General features: G+C 40.0%; 1 protein-coding gene across 2 annotated transcripts in view; it reads right to left on the reverse strand.

Annotated features, from left to right (window-relative positions):
• Cpa6 (carboxypeptidase A6) overlaps window positions 1-12,197 on the reverse strand; it is a 279,460-nt gene extending 267,263 nt beyond the window's left edge. For both annotated transcript variants that reach the window (XM_078016398.1, XM_078016399.1), the window contains exon 1: window positions 12,018-12,197. In XM_078016398.1, coding sequence (XP_077872524.1) covers window positions 12,018-12,133 — 116 coding nt within the window. In that variant the 5' untranslated portion in view covers window positions 12,134-12,197. The remainder of the gene's footprint in view (window positions 1-12,017) is intronic.
• Window positions 12,198-18,978: the final 6,781 nt, after the last annotated feature.

Consider the following 18,978-nt stretch of genomic DNA (forward strand, 5'->3'; position numbering starts at 1 on the left):
GAGAATTTTGCATTTCTAGCAAGTTGCCAGGTGATGCTGATGTTGCTGGCCTGAGACTCTCTGTTCAAGGTCATGCCACATAAATTCAGATTCATACCTCACTCACTGCTTCCCAGGCTTGGAAACTTCTATTCTCAGAGAGTCACATGACTCCCAGTCTCATTTTTTCTTCTCATCAACTCTCCTGACACTCTTTATCCCCTTTCTGCACTTTATCTCTCTGTAGCCCTTATCAGAACTCTACACTATGGTTTATTAATTTTCCATCATTCCATTAGAATTTAAATCCCACAAAAGACTTTGTTTTATTCATGAATATCTAAAGCAGTGTTATATTCCTAATACCTAAATTCCTGTGTTCCTGGACCTTAAAATAAGTGTTGGGCACGTGGGAGACACTCAGCCAGTAGCTTTGACTGAACAGATCAGAGATTACCTTGGGAGGAAGATGGGGCGGGGGGAAAGGACCTGCAGTTTGTGGCAGGAAGGATGGAAAGTGGGAAAGCTCAGGTTAAATGCTGCATGGCCTCCATCATATCAGCAAAGATACCTTTCTCTGTCCTATGAGTAAAAGGTGTGGGGTCAGAGGTGGGAGGAAGGAAGGGTATAGATAGAGCAGGGGAGGTTGAGTAATGGGAGACTTTCTAGAAGGGCTGTATGGAGAATACACTAACTCTGCAAACTAGGATCTTATGGAAAAAAGAAAAAAAGAAAACCCTTATTTTATGCAGGGAAAAACAAAGCTGACTAAATTTATTTCTCTTTGAAATATTGAAGGGGTTTTTCTATCAGATATTATGCAAGATGATTTTCTACTCATTTCTCATAGTCATTTCTCTTTGCTTCCACAAAGGTCTGAAAACGTACAGGGAACTGAACTTCCTGATATATGCCTTCCTTTCTGTCCCATAAGTCAAAGACTTAGAAACTGGATGCTGGAAAAAATATTCTAAATACTCCAAACATCTTACAACATAGGTTTATCTCAAATGCCTCCAACCTCCAAGATGTTTAGTAATTTTGATGCCAGATGTCTGGTTATCATGTCATCAGATGTCCCATGCAAACGTGATGGATAGGATAAGACCCCAGTCCTACTGTAGCTTATTATGATTCTTCTATCCCCATTAGAGTCACAAAATCAGAAAAAAAAAAAACTTAGTAGACATCACCAGTTAGTCTGATGTTCTGAAAGGTAAATAGAGGAAATGAAAATTCAGCCAACAAGGTCACATGTACAAATGATTACACATTCTATAAGTGCAAAAAAAAAAAAAAAGACCAGAGTTCTCATCTGGTGATAAATGAGTGATACCCCAAAGTCTCTTAATAGCTGGTGATCTAAGACTGAAATCTATGAAAATACAGGATGTGTGTGTTAAGAAAATAAAAGCAGAGAAAAGGCATAGAGAGTGTGTGCTGATCTAATATACTTGTCTTTTCATTTGTTTTGAATAATTGTTCATGCTCACCATCCCCTCAGTTTAGACTACTGAATTAAAATATAAGCCCCAAGAAGGCAAATTGCCACTCTCTCTGCAAGACACAGCCTGACACAAATACCTTAAAGATTCATAACCCAACTTGGGGATAAGGAGCAATGGTCAGAATGTGGTTTGGAATGAGAGTGGGGGATGGAAGGGCTTGGAAACTGAAGAAGGAGAGCGGAGACCCATTCATTTGGCCCAAAGTAGACATTTTCACAGTCTTGTACTTAATGCCTCAAAATAGAAGGTAATAGAAATAGTCTATTTTGCAATGGGATGTGTCTGTGTGAGAGTCTTTCCAAATAATATTAGCAGAATCAGCTACCTAATACCTTGCATTATATTTTGATTTACAAACTTATAAGTCATTTCACTCAATGCTAGAGAAATACAAATTAGTGGCCATATTTTCCTTTTCTTTCTTCTATTGTTATTACATCTCTACCTTCTTTTATTTCATTTCAGAGCCCCAGAAGTTGGTCTAACACAAACTGTCAGAGTTGTATATGAATTCTCTTTTCCTTCATTTCCAGGTGGGATTTATCTATTAGTCAGGGGTCCAGCAGAAATAGAATTTTTCTCAGATGGTTCAATCAAAGACTTTAATAAAGGGGCTATTGACAGATATGGGCAGGGTGAGAGGACAGACAGAGTTGCTGAAGAGATCAGTGATCCCTCGGCCTAAAGGAACAAAGGAAGGAAAGGAATTACACCCCTACAGGCCAGAGAGAGCCAGCTTTTGGAAGGGGTGCTGCTCAGGAGGTGCTGTTCTAGAGGCTAGTAACTACTGTTGGAACTGTGGGCTTGCAAACAGGAAGGGGAGACACGGAAGAAATACCCTGGTCTTTCTCTTATCCTGTCCTCCATTGGCCTGCTGAGGAAAGGAGCCAGATACAGGCCAAGAGGCCCATCTCCTAGGCACAGAGAAATGCAGAGGGATGAGGGTTGAGGAGACAGCTGACAGTAATCTTGCTTGACTGACTTTTTTACTTCCTCCAGACATAGTTAAACATGTCCTCACTCTTTTGTTAAAATATAATAGACTGAGGTCTGGGGTCGTGGCTCAGTGATAGAGTGCTTGCCTGGCATGTGTAAGGCACTAGGTTCGATTCTCAGCACCGCATATAAATAAATGAACAAAATAAAGGTCCATGAACAGCTAAGGAAAAAAGTATATAATAGATTGAATGATGAGGGATTATGGGGTGTGTGTTATGGTAACTTGAAGTAACATGGAATGATCCAGAAAAAGATGATGGAGGTGGAGGTCACAGTTCTATTAGAGACTTATTTCTACCATTAGCTGCACCCTTAGAAATCATTCTTCCCCAAGTTGTTTCCCTCAGGAACATTTTAAGTCTAAATCCTCCCTCCTTTTATCAGGTCCCCTATTTACTATCTCGTCATAGGACCTGGACCTCACTTTGTACTTTATAAAGAAGAGAGAGGTGAACCAGGAGCTTCTGCAAAGACTAACTCCGCCACTTTCTTTTCTTTATCTAGAGTTTCTTCCTTTCATCTGCCAACTGGCATGAACCATGAGTTTAAGTAAAAGCAAAATTGCTACCTTTAGTTCTAGCCATCAGCTCCCCATGGCACCCCCACCTTCCTTTCAAAAAGAAACTTCTTGAAATTTTGGTCTGTACTCCCTAGTTTGCTCACGTCCCATTCCATCCTCAATCTACTGTGCTCTGGTTTTCACTCACTACTCCATCACAAATGGACAATAACATCACAAATGACTTCCTTTATGACAAATCATTTTGGGTACCACTTTGCAATGATTGACAGTAGCTACTTTCTTCTTGGAGTTCTTTATTTCCTTGAACTGACCTTTCCTGGATTTCTTCCTCTCTATACCTTTCTGCTAGTTTTTTTTCCTTCTGGCTTTTGTTCATTTTATTTAGTTTGGTGCTCTCTTTTCATATAACAAGAGCTTCCTGGGCACTCCATCCTACACTCAAGTTTTCAAGAAATTTGATTTACATATCAGTTACTGGAATTTATTTAACAGGTTAGATCCTTCTCTTGAGCTCCAGACCCAGTTATTCTAATGGTGACTTTATAAGCACCTTTACACTACATGTATCTGAAACAGTGTTTACCTTCTCTACAAAGAGCTCCAGTTCAATTTTGCAATATTGAGAATCACTTTACACCATTCCTCCTTTCCTCTATGCTTGATTACCAATTTGTGAGAATTCTTCCTCCTGAATATTTCTTGAATTGGTTCCCTCCTTTCTCTAATGTTGCAACTGCAAGCTTATAGAACTGTTGTCACTTTAATATCCCAGTTGTCTCACCAACAAGCATCAGTTTTCAAGTCTTTCCCTCTGTTACTTCAGAACTTTATTTTAAAAATCTAATCATTTAAATTCTCTGCTTAAAATTTTGCATTAGCACCCTATCACTTTTGGGAGAGATGAGAACTGTGTGTCATGGGACACAAGCCATGTCATTACCTCACCTACCTCTGCAGCCTTACCTCTTCTTCCCCTTACAAAGAGAAATACCTTCTATTTAAACATACTTAATTGCTCCGATTTTCTAGATTTGACGAAGCTCTCCCAATTGTGTCTGGAAAATCTTAACATACTTTCTAATTATGTGTGTGCATGTGTGTTAGTGTCAGTGTGTGTGCATTTACCAAGATCAGAGCCATGTCCTTTCAGTACCAGTTATTGAAAAAGAAAAATGCAAAATACCTTTATGTTCAATAGTTCACTCAAATTCTTGTTTGAGCCAAGTGGAAAGGAGAATGGGTTGGTAGTCATTGGATATTTGCTAACACTGAGAGACTTCTACTTATCACCTAATATATTATTAGTCTTTAGCTAATGACCATATTCCATAACCTCCCTTGCATCTAAGCCCATCTACCTAATTCTGGTCTGTACAAAGTAATGTTTGGATTTATAGATTGTGACAGCTCACGACTCAGAAGCCACATTTGAGCTTCTCTCCAGCCTTCAGTCTGGATTAGGTGAGCTAATCCTGCACTCATCTGGCACCAAGAGTTTTGTCTGTGGGCAGAGGGGTCCTAGAGCTGGGATTGTTTGTTTACTTGCCCGAGTTACTCATTACATTGCACACGTGGACTGCACTTTCATCTCTGTGGTCCCAGACTAGCAGCAGACCAGACATCCTACAAATATTTATAGAAATGAAATAAAATCCTCCCTCGTTAAACACTTCTCAGCCTTGCCAAATCACTTGCCTTCATCCCCAACAACATTAGGGAATAGGAAAGGGTAAGCTGATTTCTAGATTCACCAAAGGTGATGCTGTCAACTGTAAAGAATGCTTGAACTCCACTGACCTGGGTTGCAGATCTAACATCACCAATCTCTCTGAAAATCCTTTCACCTTGATGGAGAGTTCTGCTTCCTTATGTATTAAACAAAGGGAAAAGGGAACTGCGCTTTGTTTGGGGGTTTTTTGTTTCCTCTAGTTCTGACTCTATGACTTAAAAAAACACCACTTAGAGAATAAAATGCACACTTCTAATCAGCTCGACCTATAAAACTATACAAGTCCTCTTGGAGAAATCATTCTTTCAGGAGAACTGAATGGGTCAGCTGACCACTGAGTAACTGCTACTTATCTTTTAGTATGTTCTTCCAGATATAGCCTTTGATCATGACTGCATTTTACAACCGCCTTGCAATCTAAGCCCATCTACCTAATTCTGGTTTGTAGGAAGTACTATTTAATTTCCAGTCTGTGTCCTTTTCTTTCCATGCTCCTGCTAGGTGGATTGTGAGAGACAGAAGACTCCTTCTTGGACTGCATTTCAGAGTTGAGTGTTCAGCAAAGCAAAGTAACAAGACTTCAGGGGCCTGGTTCTCTGGCACTGCCAACCAGTCATACCTGTTCTGGATTTTTACATGAGCAAGAAATGAATTTATTGTTTAAGCCATTGGGGTTTGGAGTTGTTCATGGGGGGAAAAATAAAACCCCAAAATCGACAAAACCAAACTAATAGTATCCTTACTAAAATAGATATTGAAACAAGAAAACTTCTATTTTCAAAGTATGCCAAAAAAAGAAAAAAAAACAGCAAAGATTACAATTTTTTGGGAAACCATGTAGAAGTCAGTTATAACACTTAAAGAAATAATATTCTAGGGAATTTGACACTGCCCAGAACATGATCTGAAAAATTCCTATTCTGCATTCCACTTTGTCATAAAGAAGCTAATGCCTAGAGGAAGAGCATGAAGGCATTCATTTAGCAAAGCAAATTCGAATCCAATAAACCAGTTATCTACTGATTGATCATAATGAGGACTCTACAATAAGTCACCAAAAGAGATTTTATTTTCTGTTCAGCAATTCCATTTACAAAGACAGGAAAGCAGAATGCATGTGTCTGTCGTTTGTACAATATGAGCTGTGAAGTTATGAAACATCAACATCCTCTGCTGCTTGTGGGGTGGGGATGGAAGTGATTATGCTGATGGTGTGATCCAGAAAGTACACTGGTGACATAAAATAAAAAAGCCATTATCAGACTGGGCTCCAAGGAGAAAATGGCCTGGAAGCATTTGAAACTCTTCTTTTCACTAGCTCAGCTAGCAGAGGGAGAGCTGATCCCCACAGAGTGCCGTCTGCCTGAGAGTACAGGTCAGAGTACAGAGCTGCAGTGCAGCACACCCTTAACAAGCAGAGCACAGGGCCCCAACACACAGAAGAGTCTGCAGGCAAGAAAGCTTTTGGTATAATGAGCTGATAAACAATCAGCACTTAGGGAGTGTACTTTGAGCTAGTGCATAAGGAAAACTAAAAATATTCTACCATTAATAAGGGGCAAGAGCTAAAAGGAATTTCCTGAAGGCACTGAAGAATAATTACATTAACCACACACTGACTCATGGGGGAAAAGCTCAAAACCAACCTTAGAACCCACCATGCATCCTTTATAGTTCTTTCCTTTTTTTAAGATAGAAATTTGGACCTTTATTTATTTTTTTATTTGTTCTTTTTAAATATACATGATAGTAGAGTGTATTTTGACATATTATACATACATGGAGTATAACTTCCCCCATTCCTTTATAGTTCTTAATGCCCCAAATATACAGATGGCACACATTTTGGCTTATCATTCACGAGCTGAGATGGTTCCTTCTTGCTTTTTTGGCTCTTATTATGAATGAGGACTGGCTGTTTTGCTGGTTAGAAGCGAGCCATGCTGCAACTCTCCTTCTGTGACTTGAGTAGACAGGGGTCTCAGGGGCAAGGAAGGGAGAATTAGAGGCAGGAAAACCAGAGAGGCTGATTCTAGAAGACTTGAAAGTCAGGCAGAGGAATCTGGATCTGAAGTAGGTGGCAATAGAAAGTCAAAATAGGGCACTGAGCAAGGGACTAATATGTCTTATTTCAGGAAGATCATCACTATGAGTAAGGACTAGAGAAAGGCGGGTCAGTGGGGAGAAAGCTACCTTAACTCAGATTGAGAAAAAGAAGTCGGAGGTGGCTGGCAGCTATTAGAAGGAAGAGGAGAAGAACAATGAAACTCTTTTCGTAGGAACAGAAGGAACTACAGATAAAAGTCTTCCAGAGGAAGAAAATGAGAGGGTAGCTTAAGGAAATCAGGAAAGTACATTAAAGAATCATACATAGTAAAGAATAAAAGCATTGAACCCACAGTTTAGTAGCCAATTCAGAATCCTTCTCAGACAAAAGGGGAGTATTGCCAGTTACCATGCCAGAATGGCAGATGCAACTGGATGGTCGCTGGCCACTTGGGCCAGTTTGGGACAACTGGGGGATATGCAGCCATCCTCTCTGAAAAGAGCCTTAACTACTTACATGCAACACAACTCTCAGATTTATATGATAGCTCTGATCTCTTGTACTTTAGCCCTACCCAGGCTTCTAAGAGCTCAGGGCATTCAAAGGAAGCCACCATCAGGGGACAGAACAAATGAAAACTGCTGTTGAGGGACAGAGGATAGCTAGAGAAAGTGCAAAATAAGCCCAGCATCCCTGAGGTTGAGTCTGCTCTATAGATCACTGCATGTCTCATAGTCTCTGTCTCTTCCATATGTTACATCCCAACTTGGGGCCTCTTTGTCTACAGATTTTAGAGAACCAAACAACTTCTTTAAAAAAAATCTTACTTCCTCCCATCTACTTCTTTGACTCCCTATATTCTATTTCTGCAGATGGCTGGAGAATTTGTGGACTTATGAGCAGGAGTTACAGGTATGTGGGTTTGGGGCAGAGGTGAGTACAGCAGAGACACCAACTCCTCCGCATGCACCAGCTGGCTGTACTGCTGCTGTAGCCAGCCCTGTGCATATCTGTGGTCATGGGAGAAAGGCTGTGTCATCAGAGCCTGAGAATGAAGACAGAAGAGGAAGGATCTACGTTGAGACAAGAGAGGTGACTTCAATAAAGTCGGTATTGGATGAGGAAGGATGAATGCATACAACCTCAGCATGCAGATCAAAAGCCAGTAGTTTCATGTCCCAAGAAGCAGCCAACATGGTAGGAAGCCAGTTCTCTTTGCACCTTCTACTGAGATACAGCAGGGCTGGGAGATTGGAATTGCCCAGGCCCTAGAGGAGATTTGTACCACTCTTTCTTGGTTCATTGAGCATTGCTATCAATCCCCACAAGAGTCATAAACTCCTCATACAATGTATACTCAATGTATATGTGGGCCATTTTCTTTTACTAAACTGCAACTCTCAGAGGGCATTCACCCTGTCAGTCAATGTTCTTGGCACACAACGGGGTTCAAATAATACCTACTGATTGAATGAAGGCCCGTGTCCGTGGCCACTTCTGGTGCTACTATTTTTTTGTGACACCAAAAAACTTCAGATTTTTTGACAATCTAAAGTTCCTTCATCTTCTGTTTCTTTTTCAGAGAGAGAGAGAGAGAGAGAGAGAGAGAGAGAGAATTTTAATATTTATTTTTTGGTTTTCGGCGGACACAACATCTTTGTATATGGTGCTGAGGATCGAACCCAGGCCGCACGCATGCCAGGTGAGCATGCTACCACTTGAGCCACATCCCCAGCCCTCACCATCTGTTTTTTATCTCTTATGGTTATAGCCTTTCTGTAAGTGATTCACCATCAATGACCCCCTAGAGAAGGTGACCAAAATTAAACTTTTCAATTTCACCCACAGAATCTACTCTTTCTTTCCTCTCCTGAAACTATCCATTTTCCAAACAAGAGCAAATCTTCAGTTTTTCCTAAATGCAATTATTTTCTCTGCCCAAATGAGGGACAGATTGTGAAGTATAGATGATGGAGTCAGGTGGAGTTGAGTGAGAATCCAACTCTTTCTTCGGGTTAGTTATCTCTAAGCTTGAGATCCCCATCCTGCTACCCATGGAATAAGGTTGCTGAATTATAATTACTAATATTTTAAATAAATATTTATTTTAGGTATTAGTAGTAGCTGTTTTACTACCCTATTACATAGTTACTAAGTACTAAGAACCATGCAATAACCGTGCTATTACTTTAATCTTCACAACAACTTGGTGAGGAAGGTTCTCAGGTTACCTCCATTGTCCCAGAAGGAGGAGACTGAAGCTGGTTAAGGATCTTGCCCAAGGTAACAGAGAGCTACTAAGTGTGGGAAAATAGAAACTGAAACACAGGCAGTGGAACTTCAGGACCGAGGCTACATTGACTGGCAAGAAGAACGGTAATGAATAGTTTTCAAAAAGTCATGACGACATTAATTCTATGTTGTTGTCAGAATTTATTGTTTTACTGTCTTAGATCTCTTTTACTATCACTAAAAAAGTCTACCCTAATTTCCTGTGATGCAGATGACATTTTTTGTGTGTGTTTGTGCCCTCAGTATCACAGTATAATAAATAACTAGGTCTGCTTCCAGAAAACAAGATGAGGGGGAAAGAGGAGATGACACAGTGATGTTTGCTCGTCTAGGAGTCTCACTCACTGGCTGCCATTTGTTTATTGCCCAAATGTTTGACTTGGCCCCTAAAGCCCTTCAACACTAGAATATCAGCAGAGTCATAACATTCAAAGTCAATTTATTTTCCTCACTTTGTTTTCTTTCTTTTCTATGTGTTTTAAGACCTCCCTCTTCAATGTGTAACTAATATTTATCCAAAGCATCAGTTTTTGTCAGATTTTGCCTATGGTCTCTCTACACATTTTATTTTTTAATTTCCAGAGACACTTAAATTTGTAACTTACTAAGCATTTATTACACCATTAGCCCTATCCAATTGTTACTAATTTATGTATAAAGGAGGATGAGCTTAAAAAAATAAAATAATAGAACTGAGCTCATTAGCTGCTCTCAAGAGGCGTACCAGTTTTTCCTGACTGTTCTTTTATTCATGTTCAGGGTCCTGCAAATGATAATCAGATATTATTGGATTCAACCAAAGCCTACTAAATATCTATAAGTGAATACCAGAAAGAGTTGCCCTATAATTATTTATAAGAAAATAAGCATTAGGGGATAAAGATGAGGTGGCTTAGGCTAACTTTGAATAGGCAAAGCCAAAGATAATGCTAATCATTGTGTTCCCATGTCTTCCTATCAGCTACTTGTTCCTGAAAAGGCTTAACATGCAGAAAGTAGTTCCTAAGTAAACAAAGCAAAATACTCCTAAATCTGAGAAGTTTCTGTCTTTGATGATGAGAGAATGACTTATATCCCACTATGGTAAGTTAAAGACCTCCATTTTTGTTGGATAAGTATACTCAGAAATATTTCTGATTTTAAAGAGGCCCTCGGCTTCCATTGTGATGGACAGGTAAGTCTCAATTCTTCAGCTTCTCATTATTTTCCTTCCTTCCAACTTCAGACATCTGGTAATTTATACATTTGGGACTTTCTTATTATGTGGCAGCTGAAGTGAAAATGGCAATTATTACTTTCAGTACAGAACAACTGAGAAGATGGTGCAGCCTCCTGCAGGAGGGCTCCAGTTGCTAAAAGATCCATACAGAAAAGATGCTGGCACTGGCCTCATTTCCTATACAAAGTGGTGCCTGGGGAAGGGCACATACCTGCTCTGCTGAAGCAGGCCTGGCAACTTATCATCCAGGAGCGCCACACACTGAAGTAATTATGCCCTGGGCTGCAGCTCCGCGGAGGAGTGATGTCCTGAGTCACACATGCATGGAAATCTGTGATATATGTTTATCCTATGACCTGATATTAGGAGAGTCAGAATTAACTCCTCCTCAACCCCAGGTTAACACCATTAGTCATTAAACATGGGCTTCTTTACACACATCTCCAAGGAGGTGACAAATGACAGGATGTAATGCCTAGACCTTAAGTGTTAGGAGACGGAAAAGCAGCCTTCAGATGTTAACTCCCTTCTTTTCCTCCCAGGAACACAAGGATGGAAAAACTGGGAATGGTACTGACATCTATAACCCCTATCTTAACAACCCTTAATCACCACCTCTATCCCCCATCCTGCATCCTCAAGAGCTGAGGACCTATTTTTTAATTTTTTTTTTCCTGTAAGCACAGAGGAACACTGAAGACAGTGAGAAAAAGGGAAACACAATTCTCTGTTCCAGGATCACATTTATAGACTTTTCCTTACATTCTTCCTAAAAAGAATAGCTTTTCTTCAAGACATTGGGAATCACCTGGTCATTATCTAAGATTAAATGAAAACTTCTCACCTGGTGATTGAGTGATAGCAGACATTTAAAAAGACATGACACTGGTTTTCCTCCTGTTTTAAGCAATTGAACTAGAAAAAGTATTTAAGGTTCTTCCACTTCTAAAATGCAGGCATGCCATAATTTCCAAACTCAAAAGAACGACCCCCTGCAAATCTGAACTGAGTGCCTGCTATCTACACCACAGCAAGACTTCAGGATAATAAGAACATGCATAGTAATATACTGCTTCATACCCAGCCCTGGGCCTCCTTAAGAAAGCTATATACAAAGCCTGCTAACCTATAGAGGGGAAGAGAAAGTGATTGTTTTTCCCTTTGTTTCTCCTTCAGAAAAAGACCCCTCATTTTACAGTTGGCTACTTTTATTCTGCTTATTTTGACTTGAATTATTAGTACTGCTCAGATTTGAAAATCCTTTAATAACCATTCTGAAGACTAACAAGCATAAAAAAAAATCAGTCAGTTGTAAATTAATCACTGGTGAATTTCAAGCCAGTACTCTTGCATATTATTCTAAAGGAGATACTGTAATTTTCAGGTCACAATTCACGTGGTACAGCAGAATCCTTCACACTGAGCATCAACCAAGGCAAATATTGTCCATGGTTACCCCCAAAGACAGAATCCCATTCAACATGGGGTCCACAGCTGAGGTTTGCATGCTATCAAAAAATATGAAAAGCCCAACATCTCGCTCACCACATTCTCTCAGTGAGCTAAACCAAAGCACTGGGAACTGCATGTATGTTTTATCAAGGGGACCAGAAAAAGTGTGCAGATTCACTCAGAGACCAGAAAAAGTGAGGCACACAGGAGCAAAGCAGCCCCCTCATCCAAATCAAAGCCCTGCCGGCCAAGAAAGTTGCTCCACTTACCCAGCATAGCGGTTGTTGTAAAGGTGACTGTGCCCTGGTTGCAGAATCCTCAAAAAAAGCCAGCAAAGAGGTAGAAAAGCAGCTGGCTGGCTCCTGGGCTTCCCGAGGAACTTCATAGCGTTACAATGAGAGGAGTTGAAAGTTACAGCAGTCACCAGAGGAGGCTGGAGGTAGCTCACAGCACCCCCCTGCTCACCACGCACGTTGTCTGGGAAGGGGGTGGGGGAGGCTTGGGAATGAGCAAAATGTGACACTTCTTTCCAGCCACAAGGAAAAAAAAAAAAAGTTTAGGCTGCTAAGGAAGGGAAGTTGCTATTAAGACTTGGTCTTGGGAGGAGAAGCTGCAGCCCAGCCCAGCCTGGGAGCCTGATCCCCTGGAAGGGGCTGGGCCTCCATGGTGCTGACTCATGGCAGGGGTTGCTGGGTGCTGCTTCTTTTGGGTAACTCTTCTCTGTTTTGTGGTTGATTTGCTTTGCCAATTTAAGGCTCCTACGTTTTTTGGACAACCATTCCTCCCTCTTACCTTCTGCATAAGGACCCTGTCCTAATTGCAAACAGTGTGTCCGAGGATGAACTCAGTAAAAGGCACTTCAGAACATTCCAGGCTTCATGTTTTGCTCTCTGACGACAGATTTCTGCACTGGTTCCCTTCATAATGAAATGCACAGTGCATCCTATTGATGAGCACGTGCACAGGAGGAATCTGTGCCACCTGGATTAGAGAAGTTGGCCTCAGCTGCCTCTCCTGAGGGTACTGGGAGGGAGCAGCAGCTTCCTTTGGCCACAGGGAGCTCTTGGTATTCCTTCTGCATAGAAGCACCCAGATCTTCTGTGATTTTAGAAGTTCTCATGGAGGCTAGGGGGCCTCCAAGAGCATTACTACCCTGGCTGCACATTTGGAATCATTTAGGGAACCCAAGCATTTAAATCAGAATCCCGAGGGGGTAGAATCAGTAATTTGAAAACTCCACCAAATGATTCCAATGTTCAACCACTGCGCTGGTCTAGAGCAGGCTTCTCAAACTTCATTACAAATCACCTGGGGTTCCTGTTGCTCAAAAGCTTTGGCATTCTAGTAGGCTGGGCCTAGGGCCTGAGATTCTGCATTTCCAATGAACTTCCAGGTGACAGTGATGTGATAGGCTTTCCAAGCACACTTTAAAAAAGCAAGAGTTGACTTTAGAATGAGGTCTGCCTTTTTTCTTCCTCTAAAGGCAAAGGCAAAAACAAACAAGCTAATCTAGAAAGAACCATTTTCTTCTCATTTTTTCCCCTTATCAGTGATGGAGAAGGTGTTTTTGTTTATTTGTTTTTGCATTCATTGCTTCTACCTGAACACATCAGAAAAACCGTTTGGGGGGTGTGCTTTGCTCCATTAATGAGAACAATCTTACCTAGGGTGCCTCCTGTGACCTCATGCCACCTCCTGGTAGCACTCTGAAAGGGAGAACGAGCCAACATCTCCATCACACTTGGTCACGTTTCCTGAAAAGCGGTGCCCAAGAACTCCTGTACCTTCCATTTTGACAGCCCCGAGCAACTGTTAGAAGAGAAAGCACCAAACCTTTCCCATCTTCTCTCCATGGGGAGTTCAACCAAGCTCCTTTGACAGGTTCAAGTTCAGGCTCATGACAGCTGAAATGACTTTCATTTAAAATGGCTCTGAAATTTTCTTCAACTTTCCCAGCATTAATTGAGTTAATTTCTTCTCTGTGTCCCTCCCCCTACTATCTGGCAAGTCTTCTGCCATAAGACACACTACACAGAATTAATATTTTTGTCTAATTTCTTCACACAACTGCTTTCTCCTGTAATGCAGAACTGTATCCCTTAGTTCTTCATACACATGCAGCTACTTACACTTCCTGGAGAGAAGCAAAACGTGCATTGAAGGAATGATCAGGAATGCTTATTAAGTGAATGATAAAACTAGGAAGAGATTCAGTCAACTCTCTGTAGCTAAAGGAAAGAACATATAGGCAACCGAGATGCCTTTGGGGAATGGAAATTCCCCAGATCTCCTGGTTTTGTTTCTTTCTTTGTTTATATTGTTATTTTCTTCCTTCCTGACTTCATGGCCTAGTGCTTTGGTCTTTCTAAGCTGAAAACGCTGCTCTGCAAGGCTCATAGGGATTCTTGAGGCCTTTTTGACAAGGCCAAGAACGTCTACACAACAGCCAGTGAACTGTTGAAACAAGAGGTTGCTGTGTAAATAAAACACTTCACCTCTTTGCATTTCAATATGTCAGGACAATGTATAAATCTGTCATATTATATCACAACATTAAACCAGGAATGTTCAGTCTCTGTCTAGGGATTAAGCTCATCTTCAAATCATTCTGGAGGACTGGATCCAGCAAACATATTCGACAAAGGCCTCTCTCAGATTCTGAGACCGAGAAAATAATTTCTTGAACCACTGAAAATGCAAAAGACCCTGGCAATATCCTATAGCCTTCCTAAAAATTTCAGATCAAAGAGAGGTTCTCAAACAATAGAAATCATTCCTAGCAATCTTCCTTGGCTTTCTTGAGGACCAGGTTATCTGATTAAACTTCTCTTGGAGAAGATAAGCTCCCATAAAAAGAGTGATAAATGAAGTCCATTTAGCAAGTGGGAGGAGAATAGTTTTTTATAGATGGATTCAAAGATAAAAGTTCCATTTTTTTAAGGCACTGAGAGGGAGTGAATTATTAAGCCAGTTACAGATTTGAAGATGAGAAATTCTATTTATTGGCTATGCCTTTCTCATATTTTAGTGAAAGAGGGAAATTTATCACAAGAAACATTATTATGCAGAGAAAGAAAGGAAACTACATTTGGAAAAGAAAGATATCATACTGGATTGGGTCTGTTGGTGATCATTAGATAACTTTTAATATCTCTTTCAGATCTGAAATTTAATGTTATTAGAGGAAATATTTTGCAAATCCTCTTCATAATCATATGAGTGAGAGCCACATAGGTTTATTTTGGGGAAGCTCTCTGGAGGAGATAAGTAGGTGTGTTGGGCTTTGTAGAACAGGCAACCTATCCATCGCATTTGGTTTGGAACCCATTTCTCAATGTCCTATTAGCAGAGACCTTATTGCCTATCAGGTCTGTTTTACAGTTTTCTACCATTGTTCTAACCAGAGGGAATAGGAAACATGACATGAAGTTCCTGCCTTGTGGCTTGGCACTTTTGTGAGGAATGTTCTGGAGCTTCTTTGACAACACGTTGCCAATGAATCTCTCTCCCCTCAACCTGATTAGCTTCCCCTGCTTTCTTCTGGTCTTTAGTCATTCTTTTATCCACCATCCCTATTTCTTTGTTCTTTTTTGAATTTGTTGTTGTTTTATGTCTTCATTTTTGTCCAGCCTTCTGAAAAGCACACTCTTGAACCTTGGCAATGGCTTTCCCTTCCTACCACCCTGCTGAAGTCTCTCTCAACGGTCAGCAGTGACCTCTCAGTGGAAAAGCACTCTGCCCTCACCTGACTTCATGTTGCTTGGTTTCTGAGGCTGTTCATCGACCCTCGTTTGAAACTCTCTTCTCCCTTGGGATTTGGGACACTATCTTCTGTTTTTCTGTTTTCTAGGGCTCTTTTTTTTTTTTTATGTTTTGCCTGCTTAAAAAGTCAGCGTTTCATGGGGGCCTGTGTCTGGCCCTCTTCTCTTCTTCCATATCACTCCAAATGTAGTCTCTGATGTGACCCTTAGTGCTGGTGGAAGGCCTGACACCCGGTGGTTCAACAAATCCCACAGAAACAGATCACTGATGCTGTGATAGACAGTTAGCAAGGTAGGTACAGATCCCATGTGCAGGGAGCTCTGTAGGAGTAGACATTAAACAGTGTCTGAGAAGAAGCCAGCAGACCCTGAGGAGGAGGGCAATGTGTAGGGTGAGGGACGGGGACAACAGCACTGCAGACACAGGGAACAACATGTGCAAAGAAGCACTGTTCACAGCTTACTACTGTCCTTCACTGAATGTCAACAGGATGAAGAGTGACAGGTAGGTGTCTCGTCTGGGCATTCTAGGACCTTGCAAACTTTTCCTTTTTTATCTTCCTCAATATTCACTCAATTCTTCTGATCCTTTTCCTCCCTCTGTTGGCAGTGTTTTCTGGGTAATGATGGCTACCCCTTTCCAGCTAAGTCCTTCTGACTCTTCAAGGCCCAGGTCAGTCTCTTCCATGAATCCATTCAAGACCATTTTTATCCACAGCAGTCACTCTCTGAAAACCAACATTTATTCACATGCACCCCATGCCTCAGTGGGTGTTGCATTTAATATTACAATTTGTTTTAAACTCCTCAGGGCTGGTACCCTATTATTTACACCTTCATGTTCCGTAGTGCCTAGGGCGAGCTGGGTCCACAGAAGACATCAAGTAGCAAAGCCATGGGACTTTCAGCCTGATTCTCCAAGGAACCTCTCAACCAAATCCTAGACTGCACCCTTGTCCTTAGGCAGATATCTCAAAAGAAAAGTCCTGCTCACTCCAGTGAAAAGCAATTTCAAGAGCATGTCTTTTTAATGGGCAAGCCTATTATTATAATTTTAGGTCCTTGTAATTATGTTACAAAGATGTTTTATAGCATTTATAGAGCAAAATCAAAGTAGCTTGATGTAAGCAGGTAGACACGAATTCTAACTGCTGGTTCAAAGTTGTAGCTGGCTTCTGTTTTCTCTCTCCCAATCTCCCTTCTACTTTCCCATCTTTCTGACTTGACCCCAAGATGTATGAAGAAATAAAGTAGGGAAAACACAGAAGATAAAGATACCTTTAAAAATTGCTATTTCTGATGAACAGGGAAGAGATGTATATGACATTAATTGTTTTAATGAAAATTAAGAAAACATGGAGAGGGATAAAGTGGGAGACAGATTAAGAGAGTTTGATTACAGGGCTGGGGATTATAGCTCAGTGGTAAGATGCTCGCCTGGCATGCTTGAAGCCTTGGGTTCAGTCCCCCATACCACCAAAATAAATGAATAAATAAATAAATATTAAAAAGAAAGTTTTATTAGAATAAGTTCAAAAGCAGGATCAAAGCAAATGAATGGAGACTACTCTCCTATCCATCTGCCTAAGGCAGTGCGAAGTCATGGCGGGGGGGAATATATACATATATCAGAAAAGATTCAAATGTTCACAAAACTTTATATTAAAAAAATATTAGATAGAGGGGAAATTTCAGATATGACAAGACTCAAAAGAAGAGAGCTGCCTTAAGATGAAAAGCTGTTGTAGGGAAGAAAATAAATCAGGCAAAAAGTGCTGTTTCGCCTGGGGACACACTGGGGAGACGCTGGCAAAGGTGGGTGGAGGAGAAGTTTTCTTGGTGCTGAAAGGAGAGGACAGAGAAAAATGAAAATAGGGAGGGAGTTTTCTGTTTCTTAGAAAGTGAACTGAAAAATACATATTAGAAAACTTTGAGATTGACTTGAAGGTATCACAAGAAGGAATTAACATTGAAGATAAAAAAGACTTATTGTGGATGTATAACCGACGTGATTCTGCAATCTGCATTTGGGGTAAAATTGGGAGTTCATAACCCACTTCAATCTAATGTATGAAATATGATATGTCAAGAGCTTTGTAATGTTGTGAACAACCAATAAAAAAAATTAAAAATTAAAAAAAATTAAAAATAAAAAAAATAAAATAAAAAAAAATAAATGTTTTACCGTAGGTTTCTAACATTCTATTAAAGGAAATACACAGTTTCATTAAAAAACAAAATCTTCTAAGAAATACGTTGACTTTTAGTGAAGAATAAAATAACAAAGCCCATAATTAAAGGAATGTGTTTACATTTTTCAAAATGAGAATTTTAGGAGCTGAAGATCATAGTTCTGTTAAATATGAAACAGACAAACCAGACAAAAGATTTTTTTTTTAACAAAATAGCAATTGGAAGAATGGCATTATTTGTAGAAAGTTTAAACTCAAAAAGTGAACTTGGAAAACTGGTAGTAGGTAATTAAGAGGTCAAATGAAGAGAAAACATTGATGAGACAGCATAATTATCACATATTACAATTATTATATATTGCATATATAACTAAAGATTTCATTTGCCCTAAAGACCAAATGTTTCTAACATTTGGCAAATAACAGTAGAAGAGAAATCTAACAGATTTTTTCCCCCAAACTTGTGTTTTTTCATTTTGTAAGGAGCAATTTAAGACTTTGCTATATGCAAAAATGATTACCAAGTTCTATTTTTTTTCTTTTTTACTAAGTCCCTTTCAATGGAATGCTGGAGTGTGTGGAGACCACTGGACTTTATTGGGGTATGCAACTTAGTCTCTAATTAGGCTATTTTATAATCCTATAAGTACAAGAAACTGGTAAGAACACGAGTAATTTTGTGCTTTTACTATTTCTTATTTTGTGTAGACATCTAAATAGCTTCCCACTGGTGGAGGGATGAACTTTGCCCTGCTCTAGGGAAAATGGTGATTTTGCTTCCACTTGCTTTCACCATCTTTTAAAGCCCCTGTAAACATATAGTTATTTTTTTCTTTTCACATATAGTTCTTCGATTTCTCCTTTGTACTACTGCTAATATATTTTCTGGGAACCTATGTAATTAATAAATTAAATCTGATACATGCTCATTTTGTATTCATATGAGAACTATTTTTTTTGAATCTTAACCTGTTTCGCAGGTCCCACTAAGATGCTCAACTCTCAGGATGGATAAGCTTCATCACTAGAAATGGTGCCCATCAGTCTTCATCCCCCAAGGCAAATCTGTTCTTGGTCTACAGAGGTGAACCAGATATGGCAACAGAGCTTCATTGACTCTCTGTTTTCCAATTAAGATTTTCCTCTCCACTAATTCATCTTTTGTTATCTATGTCCTTAAACTAAATTCAGACTGAGGATGGCTCTGTTCATTAAGTCCTTATGTTACGAACTTCAACCTAACTTAGCACAGAGTAGCCAAAAATGTAACTAGAAGT

The sequence above is a fragment of the Ictidomys tridecemlineatus genome, chromosome 7 (assembly GCF_052094955.1).
Source record: "Ictidomys tridecemlineatus isolate mIctTri1 chromosome 7, mIctTri1.hap1, whole genome shotgun sequence".
In the NCBI taxonomy this organism is placed as follows: domain Eukaryota; kingdom Metazoa; phylum Chordata; class Mammalia; order Rodentia; family Sciuridae; genus Ictidomys; species Ictidomys tridecemlineatus.